At 48.0% G+C, this 14,455-nt stretch overlaps 1 protein-coding gene across 1 annotated transcript in view; it reads right to left on the bottom strand.

Annotated features, from left to right (window-relative positions):
- Positions 1-9,928: 9,928 nt before the first annotated feature.
- VWDE (von Willebrand factor D and EGF domains) overlaps positions 9,929-14,455 on the bottom strand; it is a 37,944-nt gene continuing 33,417 nt past the window's right edge. The window contains exons 28-33 of the mRNA XM_074195025.1: positions 14,313-14,408; positions 12,766-12,861; positions 11,592-11,687; positions 11,409-11,504; positions 10,822-10,917; positions 9,929-10,143 (exon numbers count right to left, since the gene is read on the bottom strand). Coding sequence (XP_074051126.1) covers positions 9,929-10,143; positions 10,822-10,917; positions 11,409-11,504; positions 11,592-11,687; positions 12,766-12,861; positions 14,313-14,408 — 695 coding nt within the window. The remainder of the gene's footprint in view (positions 10,144-10,821; positions 10,918-11,408; positions 11,505-11,591; positions 11,688-12,765; positions 12,862-14,312; positions 14,409-14,455) is intronic.

The following is a 14,455-nucleotide window of genomic DNA, read 5'->3' on the forward strand; positions in this document are numbered from 1 at the left end:
GAACCTAGGTCAGTTTGGGATGATGGGATGATAGTTCCTCCATTTGTCAGGGATGACTTCTAAGGGTAGGCCCTTGGAACCTAGAAATGTAGTTTTGAGCTGAAAGGGGCCCTAGAAATTCTCTAGTCTATGTTTGACAAACCCAAAGATGGCAAATTCTGAGAGAACTCACTATTCAACAAAAACTCCTGGGAAAACTGGAAAATAGCAATGCAAAAACTAGGTGTAGACTCACATCTCGCACCCTATACAAAAATAAGACAAAATGTGTACAGGATTTAGACATAAAGGATGATATATCACAGACCAATTGACAGATCAAAAACTACTGTCTCAGATCTCTGGCAAGGGGAGGAATTCATGATCAAGAATTAGAGAATATTATAAATTGCAAAATGGATGCTTTGGGCTATATTAAATTAAAATGTTTTTGCACCAATAAAGCCAATGCAGCCAAGATTAGAAGGAAAACAGAAAGGTGGGAAACAATTTTCACAGCTTACAGTTTTGTTAAAGGTCTTATTTCTGAAATAAGAGAGAACTGAATCAAATTTATATGGTTACAAGTCATTTCCCAATTGAAAAAATGGTCAAAGGATATAAACAGGCAGTTTTCAAATGAAGAAATTAAAGCTGTATATAATCATATTGAAAAAAATGCTCCAAATCATTAATGATGAGGAGAAATGCAAATTAAAACAACTATGGGGTACCACTCACACCTATCAAATTGCCTAGGATGACTAAAAGGAAAACGATCAGTTGAAGAGGTTGTGGGAAGACATGTTGGTGGAGTTGTAAACTGATCCAACCTTTCTAGAGAGCAATATGGAACTACGCCCAAAGAGCAATAAAACTTTTCATACCCTTTGACACATCAATTCCATTACTAGGCCTATATCCAAAGGAAATAAAAAAGTGGAAAAAATCCCACATGTTCAAAAATATTTGTAGCAACTGTATTTGCAGTGGCAAAGAATTGGAAATTGAGGCAATGCCCATCCATTGGGAAGCAGCTCAACAGGTTGTATTATATGAATATTATGGAATACTATTGCTCTATAATGAATGGTCAAACTCTAGAGGAGCTTGGAAAGAATTACATGAGCTGATGCTGAGCGAAGGGAACAGAACCAAGAGAACACCGAACACATTAATGGCATTTGAGTTGACCATCTAAGATGGATTCAGCTCCTCTCAGCAATTCAGAGGCCTGTTATGGACAACACCATCCTCATCTAGAGGAAAACAAAAAAGAATCTGAATGGATGCTATGTTCACCTTTAAAAGAACTTCTTGGGGCGGCTAGGTGGCATAGTGGATAAAGCACCAGCCTTGGAGTCAGGAGTACCTTGGTTCAAATCTGGTCTCAGATACTTAATAATTACCTAGCTGTGTGGCCTTGGGCAAGTCACTTAACCCCATTTGCCTTGCAAAAACCTAAAAAAAAACTTCTCATGCTTTTCCCTCCTAGCCAATGGTTTTCTTCTTTTCCCTTAGTCCTAATTCCTCATAAAAAAATAAACAAAAAATATAAAGCTAATATGAAAACACATTAAACACAAATATACATGGACAAATTTTCTAGACTGCTCACCACTAAGGGGAGAGGAGAGGGAAAGGAGGGTGGTAGAAAAATGTGTAACTTAAAAATATGCAGATGGATGAAAGTTGAAAAATTTGCATAACATGTAATTGAAAAAAGGAAAAAAAAACATTAAAAAAGAAAGAATTCCTCTAGCTTGCCCTCCTATTACAAAAGGAGGAAGGCCTTGCTCATGATCACTCAGGAAACACAAGGCAGGAGCAGCCTGACACTAGTGACTTTGTGACTTCCATTGACCCCAAAGGGAAGGTTTCCATCCTGGCCATTGGGATTCTAAAGTCACCCTCATCAAACCAGACAGATCAATAAAACCTGGCAGAAGAGAGCATCAGCAGCACAGGGATGGCAGCTGCAGAACCAGGGTGAGCCTCGGGTTCTTTCAGGCAGACCCCCCCCCATCCTGTGCCATCATCAACCTCTGCGTTAGGGGAGCGGATTCTGCATCAGCAGAAGGTGATGCTGCTATTCATTGATCCTGTGTCCTTGATAAAGTCACCAGTCAGAAGCCATGTTGGGGTGTGCAGTTGGAAAATGAATTCCACCTCTTCCTGCCTGCCTCTTGCTCCAAGGTGAAGGGTTCATTAATTCACTGCAGGTGTTATTAATTCAGTCCCCTAAGCTTGTTACATAAAAGTCCTTGTGTGAGATGTGGACACACACCCAATCTGGTTTCACAGGTAATAGAGCACTGGAGCAAGGGACAATAAAAGCTTTGGGTTTGAATTATTCAGGTGATGACTCCAACCCTTTGGAGACCTGACCTGGGGGTCTGAGGAGGAGAGCCAAGAGGCACAGGTCATTTCCCTGAACTGCAGAACTTTTCTCCCAGTAACATGAAAAGCATATTATCTGCTAATGAGGAACAAGTTAATGACATTAGCCATGACTGATTACCTGTCCAGTTTGGCCGAACAGAGGAGATGGTGAGGAATGAATTTTAATGCCAGATTCCACCCTTGGGAGCCCAAGAAACCAGCCCTCCCCCCAACTTCCCCTCCTTCTCTCCAGGAGTCCTTGACTTTTACCATGAGGACAGGAATGAGATGATAAAACACTTTACTCCATCATTAGCCAGAGCATCAGTAGGAAAACCAGGCTTTTGTATTTTAATGGATTTTATATGAAATTTCATTCTAAGTTTTCAGACTTAATACCTAATTTTAAACTGTCTTTAAATAACAATATATTTGATTACATTAAATTGAAAATGTTTTATACAAATAAAGCCAACGGAGCCAAAATCAGAAGGAAATCAGAAAAAAATTATAGGTAGTTCCTCAGAAAAAAAATGCTCTTTTAGCTCAACTGAGTCAAATTTATAAGACTAAGTCATTCTCTAATTGATAAATGGTAAAAGGATAGGAGCAAGCAGTTTTTGGAAAAAGAAATCAAAGCCATATAGAGTCATATAAAAATTCTCTAAGTCATCACTGGTTAAAGAAATTCAAATTAAAACAACTATGAGATACCATCTCACATCTATTGAATTAGCTAAAATGATAGAAAGGGAAAATGAGAAATGTTGGAGGGGATATGGAAAAATTGGGACACTGATATAATTCTGGTGGAACCGAAACTGAACCAACCATTTTAGAGAAGAAATTCAGAATTATGCCCAAAGAACTATACATTCAAAGTATACACACTTTGATCTGGCAATACAACTATTAGGTCTGTTTCCCAAGGTGATCAGGGAAAAGGGAAAAGAATTTATATGTTCAAAACTCTTTATAGCAGCTCTTTTTGTGGTGTGTTAATGCCAGATTCCACCCTTGGGAGCTTTGGAAGTTTGGAAATCAATTTGGATTTGGATCAAAGATTCAGAAGTCAATGAATTGGGGAATGACTGAACAAGTTATGGAATATGATTGTGATGGAATTCTACTGGGCTGTAAGAAAGGATGAGCTGATTAATCTTAGAAAAAATGGAAAGAATTGGATGAAATAATGAAATCAGTAGAATCAAGAGAATGTTGTCTTTAGTAGTGGCAATAGTATTTGAAGAGTAATTGAATGACAAAGTTATTCTGAGTATTTAGATACTCAATTCAAGTCCAAAAGACCTCTGAAGGAAGATGCTCTCCTCCGCCAGAGAAAGAACTGATCTGTGGACATATGTATTGGCGGTCTCATATATGGCACCATAAAATGCATCCATCCATAGCTATGTAGATAGACATAGAATGTCCTCCTTCTCTAATGCAGATTTGGGACAGAGGCAATTCAGAGCTCAATGCAACAACAAAAAAAAATTCTTAAAGAGGAATGCAGCTCTCTGAGATTGCAATGACCTAATTCTCTGTGGGACATTTTCTAAACTTTGGTGTCCCCAATGAGTGCTTTGTGGATTACAGGGGCAGGATGCTAAATATTTATGTTTATTCATATGTATGTATACATGTAAATAAATAAATATTTTTGCATAGATCTGTCCATCAGCATCCATCAGAGGAGGAAGAGGGATGCTGAAAACTCTTGGGCGGATGGGCTCATGGTGGCCAGGAAGGTCAGGGCTTATTGCACACAAAGGAGATCCTTTCATCTACATAGCACAAAAAGTTCAAATTAGTTTTAGAGAAGGAAGATTTCCCAGCACATATTCAGAGCTGCCCCAGGATGCAATGGGCTCTTTTGGACAGCAGGTGGGACTCTCTCATTAGAGATTTTTGGGTAGAAGTTGAATGAACTTGCTGGGGGGGGTGGGGGGTTGTAGAGTGGATTCTGGTTCAGAGGTGAGTTGGACTTGTCAGTCTCTGAGGGCCTGTGGTTTCTGGGACACCTGAAACCCATTTGCACTCCTTGATATCTGGGGCTTAAAGAAGGTGGACTCTGGCTCACAGAAAGGAGGAGACAGACAGACAGAGATAAAGAGATGTACAGTTGGACCAACTGAGACAGAAAGACAGAGACAGAGACAGAGGCAGAGATAGGGACAGAGATGAGAGAGAGAGAGAGAGAGAGAGAGAGAGAGAGAGAGAGAGAGAGAGATATGGACAGATAGAGATCTCCTGATCCCAATTAGGTTCTTGGCCCTTTTTGAGCTTGATCCCACAGACACCTGTAGACACCTCCGATGCTCAGCATGACGCTGCTTTTTGTCTGTTTTCCAAGAGGACCAATGATATCATCACCAAGTGATGTCTTGACTTGGGCATGAATTGGATTGAAGGGAGGCGGGTGCCCAGCACCATCCTCCTCTCTCTCTCTCTCTTCCAGAGTCCACTGGCAAGACTAAAGTCAGGGTGCCTGGGATGTCCTCAGTTTCTTTGATATCTGGTCAGCTCTAGCTGGTCACCTGCTTCTGCCACCTCCCTTCTGCCCTGGCTGCCCAGGGAACATGAATTTGGCAGATGCCCTGCTCTCACCAAGATTTTGAGGCCTGCCCAGTTCTCCTCCCCTGGTTTAACTTATCTGCCAGGATAGGCTTACTAGGGCATGACCACCACACATGCTGTGGCCTCTTGGGGCAGCAGCTGGCGCCCAGAGGTGGATGAGCAACCCTGAGAGAGGCTCTGTGGCCTTAACCAGTCCTCCTTGAACACCCTTACACCTGATTCTTCCCAAACACCCCCATACCAAGGGTCCTTGTCTTCCTTGAGCACCCACCCCTCCACATGCAGTGTTGCCTAGTAGACGGCTGACTAGCGTTGGAGTTAGGAAGTCCTGGGTTCCAGTGCTGCCTCTGCTCCACATCCTCCGGCATCACACTCATTTTCTCAGCTCTCCTTAACATCCAACCCCCAGCCGGCAGGAGCCTGCCTGCATGACAGCTGGTGATTAAAGGGCAGATGCCCCTGGGGCTCAGCTTCTCTGAGTAGGTTGGTAAGCAAGGTGTATGTTTGGCCTCACAGAGCCTGGACTGGAGTCGTGGCTCTGGTGACTGCGACCTCATCTGGCAAAGGGCAGGTGCCCCTGTGGTCTGGAGTGACAGTGCCAGAGAAGGAATGATGTGAAATGTTCCGTCCATCTGCTTCATGTCACAAGGAGGTGCTGTTAAGATTCCCATTTTACAGATGAGGATGCTGAGGTGGACAGTGGTCAGGAGACTTGCTGAGTCTGTGTCTTTAGACACGGCTAGGGTCTGAAGAAATGTAATGGGCTGCATCCTCCCAGGAGGGCATTGAGAAGAGGCTGTCTGAACCCCTGCTGGAGATGGGGGGTTGGGCTCCTTGTGCAAGAAGAATCGGGGTCTCTGGCCTCAGAGATTCTGTGACTCTGGCTCGTTCTTCTAAGAATCCAGACCATATTTTTGATAATAGGTCTTCCCACTCCAGGCATCGTGCTTCATCCACTGAGCCACCTCATTGTCTCATCTGTGTACTCCCTGGGAGCCAGGGACCCTGGAATATAGTCCTGGCTTTGACCCTAACACTTCACCTCTGTGGGCCTCAATTTCCTGATATGTGAAATGAAGAGATTGGGAAAGATGAAGTCTGAGGTTCCTTCTGGGTACCTTCCAACCCCAAATATCTGTGATAATTTTTTTTTAAGTGCTTTCCACCTTGCTGGGGCCCATGTGCTATTTGGTGAAAAGGTAGGAAATAGAGAATTGGATTGACATAAATGTCTTGCTTAATTTTGGAAGTCCATGATTTTTAAAACAATGTGCCACCTTTGGGAAGTTGGAGATGACACCATGGACAGTATTAAAACAAAGCATGAGATAAATTGTATTTATGGCCCAAAACCACGATTTACCGTCTGATAGAAAAAACTCAAAAATCCTCCCAGGGCCCCCAAGTTGTGAGAGGCCTTTAATGTGCACAGTCAGCTGGGGGTTCTGAGTCACATCTCTGTGAGCCAACAGTGAGGTTTCTCTATCAGGGCGTCAGTCTGGGCACCTGATTCTGAACATTGAAAACGTTTCCAGCCCCCCACCAAAAGAGCTCCCCTTTTTGTAAGATGCAGCATTCTGAGTTATAGGAGGTGGAAGTGGACTTCTGCTGCCATTTGGATTCCAGAAAGATACAGAGAAGGCTCCTGGGTGTGAATTAGCAGTTGTCAACAATACGGTCTGGATTCTTAGAAGAATGAACCAGAGTCACAGAATCTCTGAGGCCAGAGAGACCTGCTCAAGAAGCCCAACCCCCCATCTCCAACAGGGGTTCAGATGGCCTCTGCTTGCTGCCCTCCTGGGAGGATGCAGTCCCCAATCCATTTCTTGGCTAGGGGGTTGGGGGGGGGGCTCTCCATCCCTTCCAAGTGCCCCATGTGCTTCACCTCATTAGCTCTTTGTAGGATGACAGAACACGCTCGGTCTTTGTGGTAAGCCATCGGGCCTCAGAATAGTTCACAAATTTCTTTTTAACAAGATAATTCATGTTTGATGAAGTGTGCAGCAATCTCCCCGAGTCCTAAGCAGTAATCTCAATTCCTGGAGCTCCCCAGGGCCCCTAAGGAGGTTTGTCTTACTTTTCCTCCATCAGTCCCACGGAAGCTATGAACCGGTTCCCTTTTGACTTGTCCATGGGTTCCCTCCACCCAACCACCACCTGCACCATCTTTTCCTTCTCTTGGGAGGTCAGGATGGATCTTTGCAAAGGTTAGGACAAGTTGGCACATTTGCCCAAGCATCCCAAAATACATCCCTTCCTCAGCAAGTCCTACATTTTTAACTGCAAAAAGTGCAAACTACACAGAGAGCATTGCAGAAAGCCTGCCGGGAGCTTGGCATCAGCAAGCTCCCCAAGCCAAGCTGCAGAGACAGAGATGGAAGTCAGAGAAGAATCTTCATTGCCGTGACCTTAATTCACAGAAAACATTTATTCTTAGAAGGGCTTTTTGGGTTGTTTGGGGGGAGCTTATCAAGTCTCTTGTTTTCTGGTGAATGAGAAGGGGATTGAAATGGGAGGACCTTCCCATTATTGAGGACTCAGGAATTTAAAGGAAAATTATTTGGGGCTCTTGAATGTTCATCAAAATGCTTCTTAGAATTCCTGTGCTGTGGCATTTGGCAAGGAGATGTGTCCTGGGCTGAGAAGGGCTGGTGTCAATTTAGACCAGAGGCCTTTGAACCTGTGGATGGCATGTTCCCACAAGGGAAGCTGCCTCTCACAAAGTCTGTGACATGTCCAAAGTCATGGAGTAGGAGGTGACAGGGCCAAGTCCTGAGGCTCAAATCCCCACTCCTTCCCCAGCCTTGGGGTCCCCCCTCTCTGGGACTCAACTGAACAATGAAGTCTGCCAGGGTCTTGGAATGAGCCAGGCTCAGGAGAACCCTCTCCAGTGGCAGCAGGAACCACATCACTTGTCTTGTTGGGACACCCTCTGAACACTGGGGCAAGCCCAGACTTTCCTGAGCTAGCACCCCCAAGTAAAACATCACGGGGAAGTCTCCAGAAAAGAGCTTGCATTTGGAGTCAGGAGATCCAGCCCTGAGTCCTGGCTTTTCCAGTGACCAGCGGTGTGAAAGGCAGATACCTCGGAAACTCAGTTTTCCTCTGTAGAAAGGGGTGATACTATCTGCCCTGCTGATCCCCAAGGCTGGGAGGACTGGGGTGCATCCTTATGTAAAAGTGAACATGTCCTGCTAACAAACATGCCCAAGCCCCGCGGTGGAGCCGTCAGTAATGTGAGATGACCCCGGTCACCTGGCTGGGCCTGAATGGAAGTCTAAAACCCCTGAGAGAGGAGGATTTGAGAAGGCCTCTGGCCTGGGGGCCATCTGAACCACAAGATCTGTGAGGACTGCCGTCTCCAACCAGTCCCTACATCACCTGCCACATTTGTGGCAGCACCTCTCTGAGAAGGAGGCACCTGGCAGAAAGGAGGCCCCTTGGAGGAGGCCGCAGGTGCCCCCTCCCCCAGCGCCCCCCTGGCACTGGCCTCGCACAGAGCCCGTTCTCTGCCAGGCTTTGTTCTCAGAAGGCAGACATGCTATATTTTTAAAAAGACAGATGTGAAGACCGATCCCCCAGCACATCCCCCCACCAGAGTGCTTTGGGATCACTCTCTGGATCCAGTAGCTCTGGGTCCTTTACTAACAGGCATAATTGGATGAAGACGTGCAGCCAGAAGGATCAGACCTCCCACGTACGTCTGGCTCTTTGGCATAGACCAAGGTAAGGGTGCCCAAGGCCAGACCCCTACTGGTCCAGGGCTGGTCAGTAGAGTCTGGGAAGCTGGGTCCTCCAAGTCTGTGGTTTTCATCTGGGGTCTGTAGTGAGAGGGAGACCCGGGGGAAAATCAGAGGCTGGAAATATCCCTGACAGCTATGCTGCTGCCTTATGGGGGGCCCTTTGAGACCTTGGGGTCCAGGAGCCCAAGCTGGCCAGGAGCAGCAGCCAGGGGCATCCCCTGGAGCCTGATGGGGGGCTGGAGATAAGCCTGGCAGGAGGCCCGGATCTCACCCGACCCCCACCACCCGAGCAGAAGCAGGAAAGGAGACCCTGCCTGCAGCCCGGGCAGGAGGAGGGGAGAGGCGGCAGGTTCCTGAATCTCGGGGTGGGGAGCCTCTGCTGGGATGTGTCTTTCCCTGAAAACTATTGATGTGAAAATCCGGGTTTTCTTCTCAGTGTGCTTGGGGCAGTGCCTTGTCTCCAAATAAGGGGCTTTGTTTTTAGCTTTGAATCCTTGCTCCCAGACCCCAAACCTGAACCTCTCCCTGCTCTTGTTTTCTCCAAGAAGAGGAAGCCTGGGTCCTGACTGGTGCACAGTCGTTTCTAACTTTCTGGGACCTCATTGAAGTTTTTTTTGGGTAAAGACCCTGGAATTCTTTGCCATTTCCTTCTCCAGATCATTTTACAGATGAGGAAACTGAGGCAGACAGGGCTAGATGACTTGCCCAGGGTAACCCAACTAAGAAGAGTCTGGGGTCCGCAAGATAAGTCTTCCTGATGATTCTGTCCCCTGTACCACCCAGCGGCCGCAGTGGCTATAATTGGCAACTGCCCACTGACCACATGCTTTGACACAGGTCTGGAGCCTCCACTCAGAAGGCCAGACCAAGTTTCCAGAATTCCTCTGACTACCTCAGTCCCTTGCCTGACCAGGTGGGATGTCCTGGTGAGGAAAACCACCCAGACTCCAGCCCTAGCCAGACCTTGACAGAAGCAGCCTTCGAAGGCCATTGTTTCGGGCAGATCCTGGTCATTCCTACCCCACTACAGAAGAGATGACCCTGCTCTCCAGACTTCCCAGTTGGACCCATGGGTGGTGTCGTGGTCAGGGCAGTGGGTGGAGTGGCCTGGGTTTGAGTCCCATCTGTCACTTGCTGCCTAGTGACCTTGTAAAGGGGTGAGACACTTTATTTTTGTGGGGCTCAGTTTCCTCAACTGTAACATGAGAACATTGACCCAACTGGTCTCTAAGGCCCTCTTTGTGTTAACTCCTGGAGCCAAGAGAAGTAGATGAAAGAGGGAGCCTCGTACCGAGAGTCGTCCTGGAGCCTCGATTGCCCCTGCCATGGTGCTTTTCCGCCTGGAGGCCCCCTCCCCGGGCCTTCTTCTGGCACAGGACTCCGTCATAACCTGGCCCACAGACACACGTGTTGGGAAGGACACACCTGCCTCCATGCAGACACTGTGGATCACAAATGGCTGCAAAGACAAGGGTCTCACATCATTGCTGGGTAAAGAGGAATACCCGGGGGGAGCAATGCTCAGGACCCTTGACTTTTCAGATCACGGACCTCAGCAATGGGGCAGAAACACCCAGGGTCCCCCCGACTCCAGTGCACTTTCCCTGCTCCTGCCCCAATAAACCCCCAAGTCCCTGGTGGGAATCCATGGACGCTGAGATCTACTTCCGGAAGCCACATAAGAAGTCATCCAGTCTGGCCAGTTGGATTGGGAAACCAAGGCCTACAAAGAGGATGTGGTGTGCCCAGATCACACGTGTTCTGAGACTGTAAGGGCCCCAGGGCCCCCACCCAGGTCAGGCCTTGCCCCAGCATCCTGCCCCCCTCTATTCCTCCACCAGTGTCCCTGAATCACTGTCCACTCTCCCCGCTGGCCCTCCCCGCTGCACTGAAGAGGAGGGGACTGCATTTCGGGGGGGGCCTCCCCAGGGGCTCATCTTCATGTCAGTCAGCGCCAGGATTCATTGTCCTCTGCTGTGCCTCTGGCTCTGACTTGCTTATTGATTGACTTAGAGACAGTCATCTCGCCAGTTAGCCTGGCTGACCTTGGCCTCCGGGACTCAATGACGTCCTGGGAGGACACAGGGAGGCGGCAGAGCTCACCTTGGGGATGAGGGCCAAGGGCCCCGGGACTTACCTGTCTGGCAATGGACTCCTCCCCAAGAAGCGGGACAGTGGCAGACCCTTGGGCCCACGCATCCTCCCCCATTCTGACATTTTGGCAGGCAGATGGCTGCAATCAGAGTCCGATACAAAGGTTACCGATTAATAAGAGAAAAAGGAGAAGGGAATCATTCCTGCTGGAGACGCCCCAGTATTTAGTGCAAAGAAAGGGAAAGATGAGCTTTGCTGATAAGGCGTCCCACTTGAATGAGGTTTGCAGCTTGTGCGAACCCCAAGTACTAGCTGCCAGTACGGAGACCAGCCATTCTCTCAGGGGAGGAAGGGCTAGCGCTGACGGGGATGGGGTCAAGCTCAGTCTGCTGAGTGGCCAGGGGGCAGCCAGCCCCGGGACACCAGGCCAGCCTTCATTTGAGGTGCCCTCCAAGAGAATGGCTGCCATTTCTGGGCAATGATTCTGCAAGATAAAGGCTAAGGCTGGAGGGTTTGTGTTCCAGGAGTGGGCTCCAGTCCACAACTCCTGTGCATGCACTGTGGGCTCTGGATCAAGATGCTCCAGGGATGGCCCTTTTGTTCTAGGAGTCTCCCATAAGCCCCTCTTACGTGAGCTGCATCTCCTCCCTTGCCACCCGGATGGACAGGAGCAAACGCTGGGCCGCACACACCTGCCTCCGTTCATGCACGTGGGCTCACAGACACCTGAAGACAGAAGCAGAGGGCATTGGGATCTGGCTGTGCCTGAGCACCCCTTCCCTTCACCTCTCCATCGGCCAGGCCCCAGCTTACTCTTCTGGCATCTTGGTCCCATGTACCCTTCGGGGCAGGAGCAGACGTTATTTCTCACACAGTGGCCACCGTTTTTACAAGGAGGATCGCAGATGGCTAAAGGAGCCAACGGAAGAGGAGCAGAGGGTGAGCATGACAACTGGGCTTGGTGGTCTTCAGCCTGCCACCCTACAACAGCTCGGGGTACTGCCACAGAAAGGACTCCAGGCTGTGGCCAGCCAGGAGGGGTTGGGCCCCTCTGGGTCATCTCTGGGATGGGCACAATGGTCTCTTGGTTCTGGTCACAGGGATAGTGAGCGGCCCCAAGGACAGTCTGCAGAAGGGCTTCAAACCGCCAAGACCGGGAAGTGTTGACCAACCCCATCAGAAAGTAGGGTGGTACTGCCAGGGCCCACACACCAAACTCTGAAAGGGGGCTCCACAGAAGAGGCCCTTCCATTTTTCTCCCCCATCCATTTTTACTTTAATACTTATTCTTCAGAGAAAACTGTAGAGGAGGATGTCCTTTTCTGACCTCAGGCATTCTTAACTAAACTGATTCAGACTGCTTTCTCCAATTAATTAAGTTCATTTGGGATTCTAATCCCATGTAATGGTCAGATTCCTAGCCAGACCAGTCTATGAAATGGGCCATTCAGAGAGGGAAATCACAAAAGGCACCCCCCCGAAATCCCCATCTTTCACACAACTGTTGATGGGAAATTCACTGGTCATTTCCATTCCTAGTCAGAGATCTGCACAGGTATCTTGAGACCAGAAACTCAATTTTTAATTACATTTCAGCACTCATTTCAAAGCTCCCCCCATGAAAGTAGCAACGTTCCAAACTGAATGATGCGGCAGAAGCCAGTGAAGTGAAAACGTCTGAGAAGATTCGCTCAGTTCCAGCTTCGTCTCGCCCCAGCAGGGTCCCCCGGCTATAAAGGGAACCCCAGAATCCCAGCATGGCAAGGGCCCTTAACAGAACGTGGACTAGATCATTACGAATGAAGAAAATGACATTCATCATGCGGTCCTGACACCCCAACAACTGAAGGAGCATCAGAGACCTCGAGTTCTGCCCCCCCCAGGCCATGTCTACTTCCCAACACCCACCCAGATTTCTTCTGTTTTAGTTAACTTGTTTTATATTTGAAAAAAAGAAGAAGAGAAACAAAGGAAAGCAAAGCATTACCATTCTGACATCTCAGACCGAAGAATCCAGGGGGACAGAGGCAGGTGTTTGGCTTGTGGCAGAAACCACCATTGAGGCAAATGGGCTCACACAGAGCTGGGAACCACAGATGAGAGAGAGAGAGAGAGAGAGAGAGAGAGAGAGAGAGAGAGAGAGAGAGAGAGAGAGAGTCAAAACTAGCACAGAAAAAAACAAAAATAAAAAAGAAAGTGGGATGGATGTACCTAACAGTGGATAATGAAATGCCTCATTTTATCACAAGTAAAGCCCATAACCGATAATTAATTTGACTTTACTGAACATAAAAGATGGCGAATGAAATAACTAGATAATGGTATGGGAAGTTTGCTCATTAATTTTATAGATAATGCGATACTAGGGACAAGGAGGACGGGATTAGAATTCCAATGACCTTGTTTAATTGGAGAAATGAACAGAAAGCGACAGAACAAAATTCAGCAGGGAGATGACCAGGGTAATACAAAGAAAACTGAAATATGAAGAGGAATCCCATGTCTGTAGTTAATAGATGTCATGGGGCCCCAGTGTCCTTAAACTGAACAGAAGCCACTAAACTGGCGCCGCAATCAAGGAAAATACAATACCCTGAGGTGGGAGAGAATTACGTCTTGGACCAGCCGGGCGTCTGCTTCCATTAAAATCCACACTGAGCAAACTACGCTCCATTGTGAAATCAGAAATTTAAGGGGGCCAGGGAACGCTATGGGGGTCACAAACCCACCGACATATAAATAAGACCCAGGAAGAAACATGATGAGAATCTTAGGAAATCTAGACTTGACAATAGACAATTCAGAAAGAACACCTTGAAGAAACATAACAGAGACCACCTATCTCCAGGTCTCCCAATGAAGAGGGCAACCGGGCAGACCAGTGGATAGAGTGCCCAGGTCTGGAGTCAAGAAGACTCATTGTCCTGAGTTCAAATCCAGTTTCAGACATCTACTAGCTGTGTGCCCCTGGGCAAGTCACTTAATCCTGCTTGCCTCACTGCCTGGTCTGTAAAATGAAGCAGAGAAGAAAGTGGGAAAATACTCCAGGGAAGAGTCGCACCGCACTGAAAAAAGGCCGAACGACAACAGAACCAGCCAAAGGGGAAAGACAGACGGCAGGAAAAGGAGAAGCAGGACTTGCCCAGTGAAGAGTCAGATGAAAACCCACCCCGTGGGGTTTCTTATCTGGGGGCCTGGTCCCTCAGCTCTGACCAAACTTCCCAGATATGTGGGGACTGCGCCTGGCCATTCCTATTTCACACGTGCCCACCCACATGCACACATGCATACATACATGCACACATACAACATACAATCTACCTTGGTCTTGCTCTCCTTCTTCTCTTACTCCCTTGTCTTTGGGGTGACCCTGACCCCCACAGCTGCTGTTCCTTGTACAGTTTGGAAGGAATGGGGGAGAAGGTGGCAGGGAAGGACAGGAGGGAGGCCTCCGCTCTGAGCCGGGGCCAGGGAGGCTCGATCTCAGGCTTTTTCGTCCCCCGGGTCCATCTGGGCCTGAAGATCTTGCATTACCTGTGGCGCAGGTGGGGCCGACCCATCCATGCTGACACTGGCAGATGCCCGGAGCGAGGCACTGCCCGCCGTGTTCGCAGTGTTTGGTACAGACCACTGAGGAGAAGAAAACAAGAAAAGAAGAGGGAACAGGTGTGAAGACG

This window comes from Macrotis lagotis, chromosome 7 (genome assembly GCF_037893015.1).
Source record: "Macrotis lagotis isolate mMagLag1 chromosome 7, bilby.v1.9.chrom.fasta, whole genome shotgun sequence".
Classification (NCBI taxonomy): Eukaryota; Metazoa; Chordata; class Mammalia; order Peramelemorphia; family Peramelidae; genus Macrotis; species Macrotis lagotis.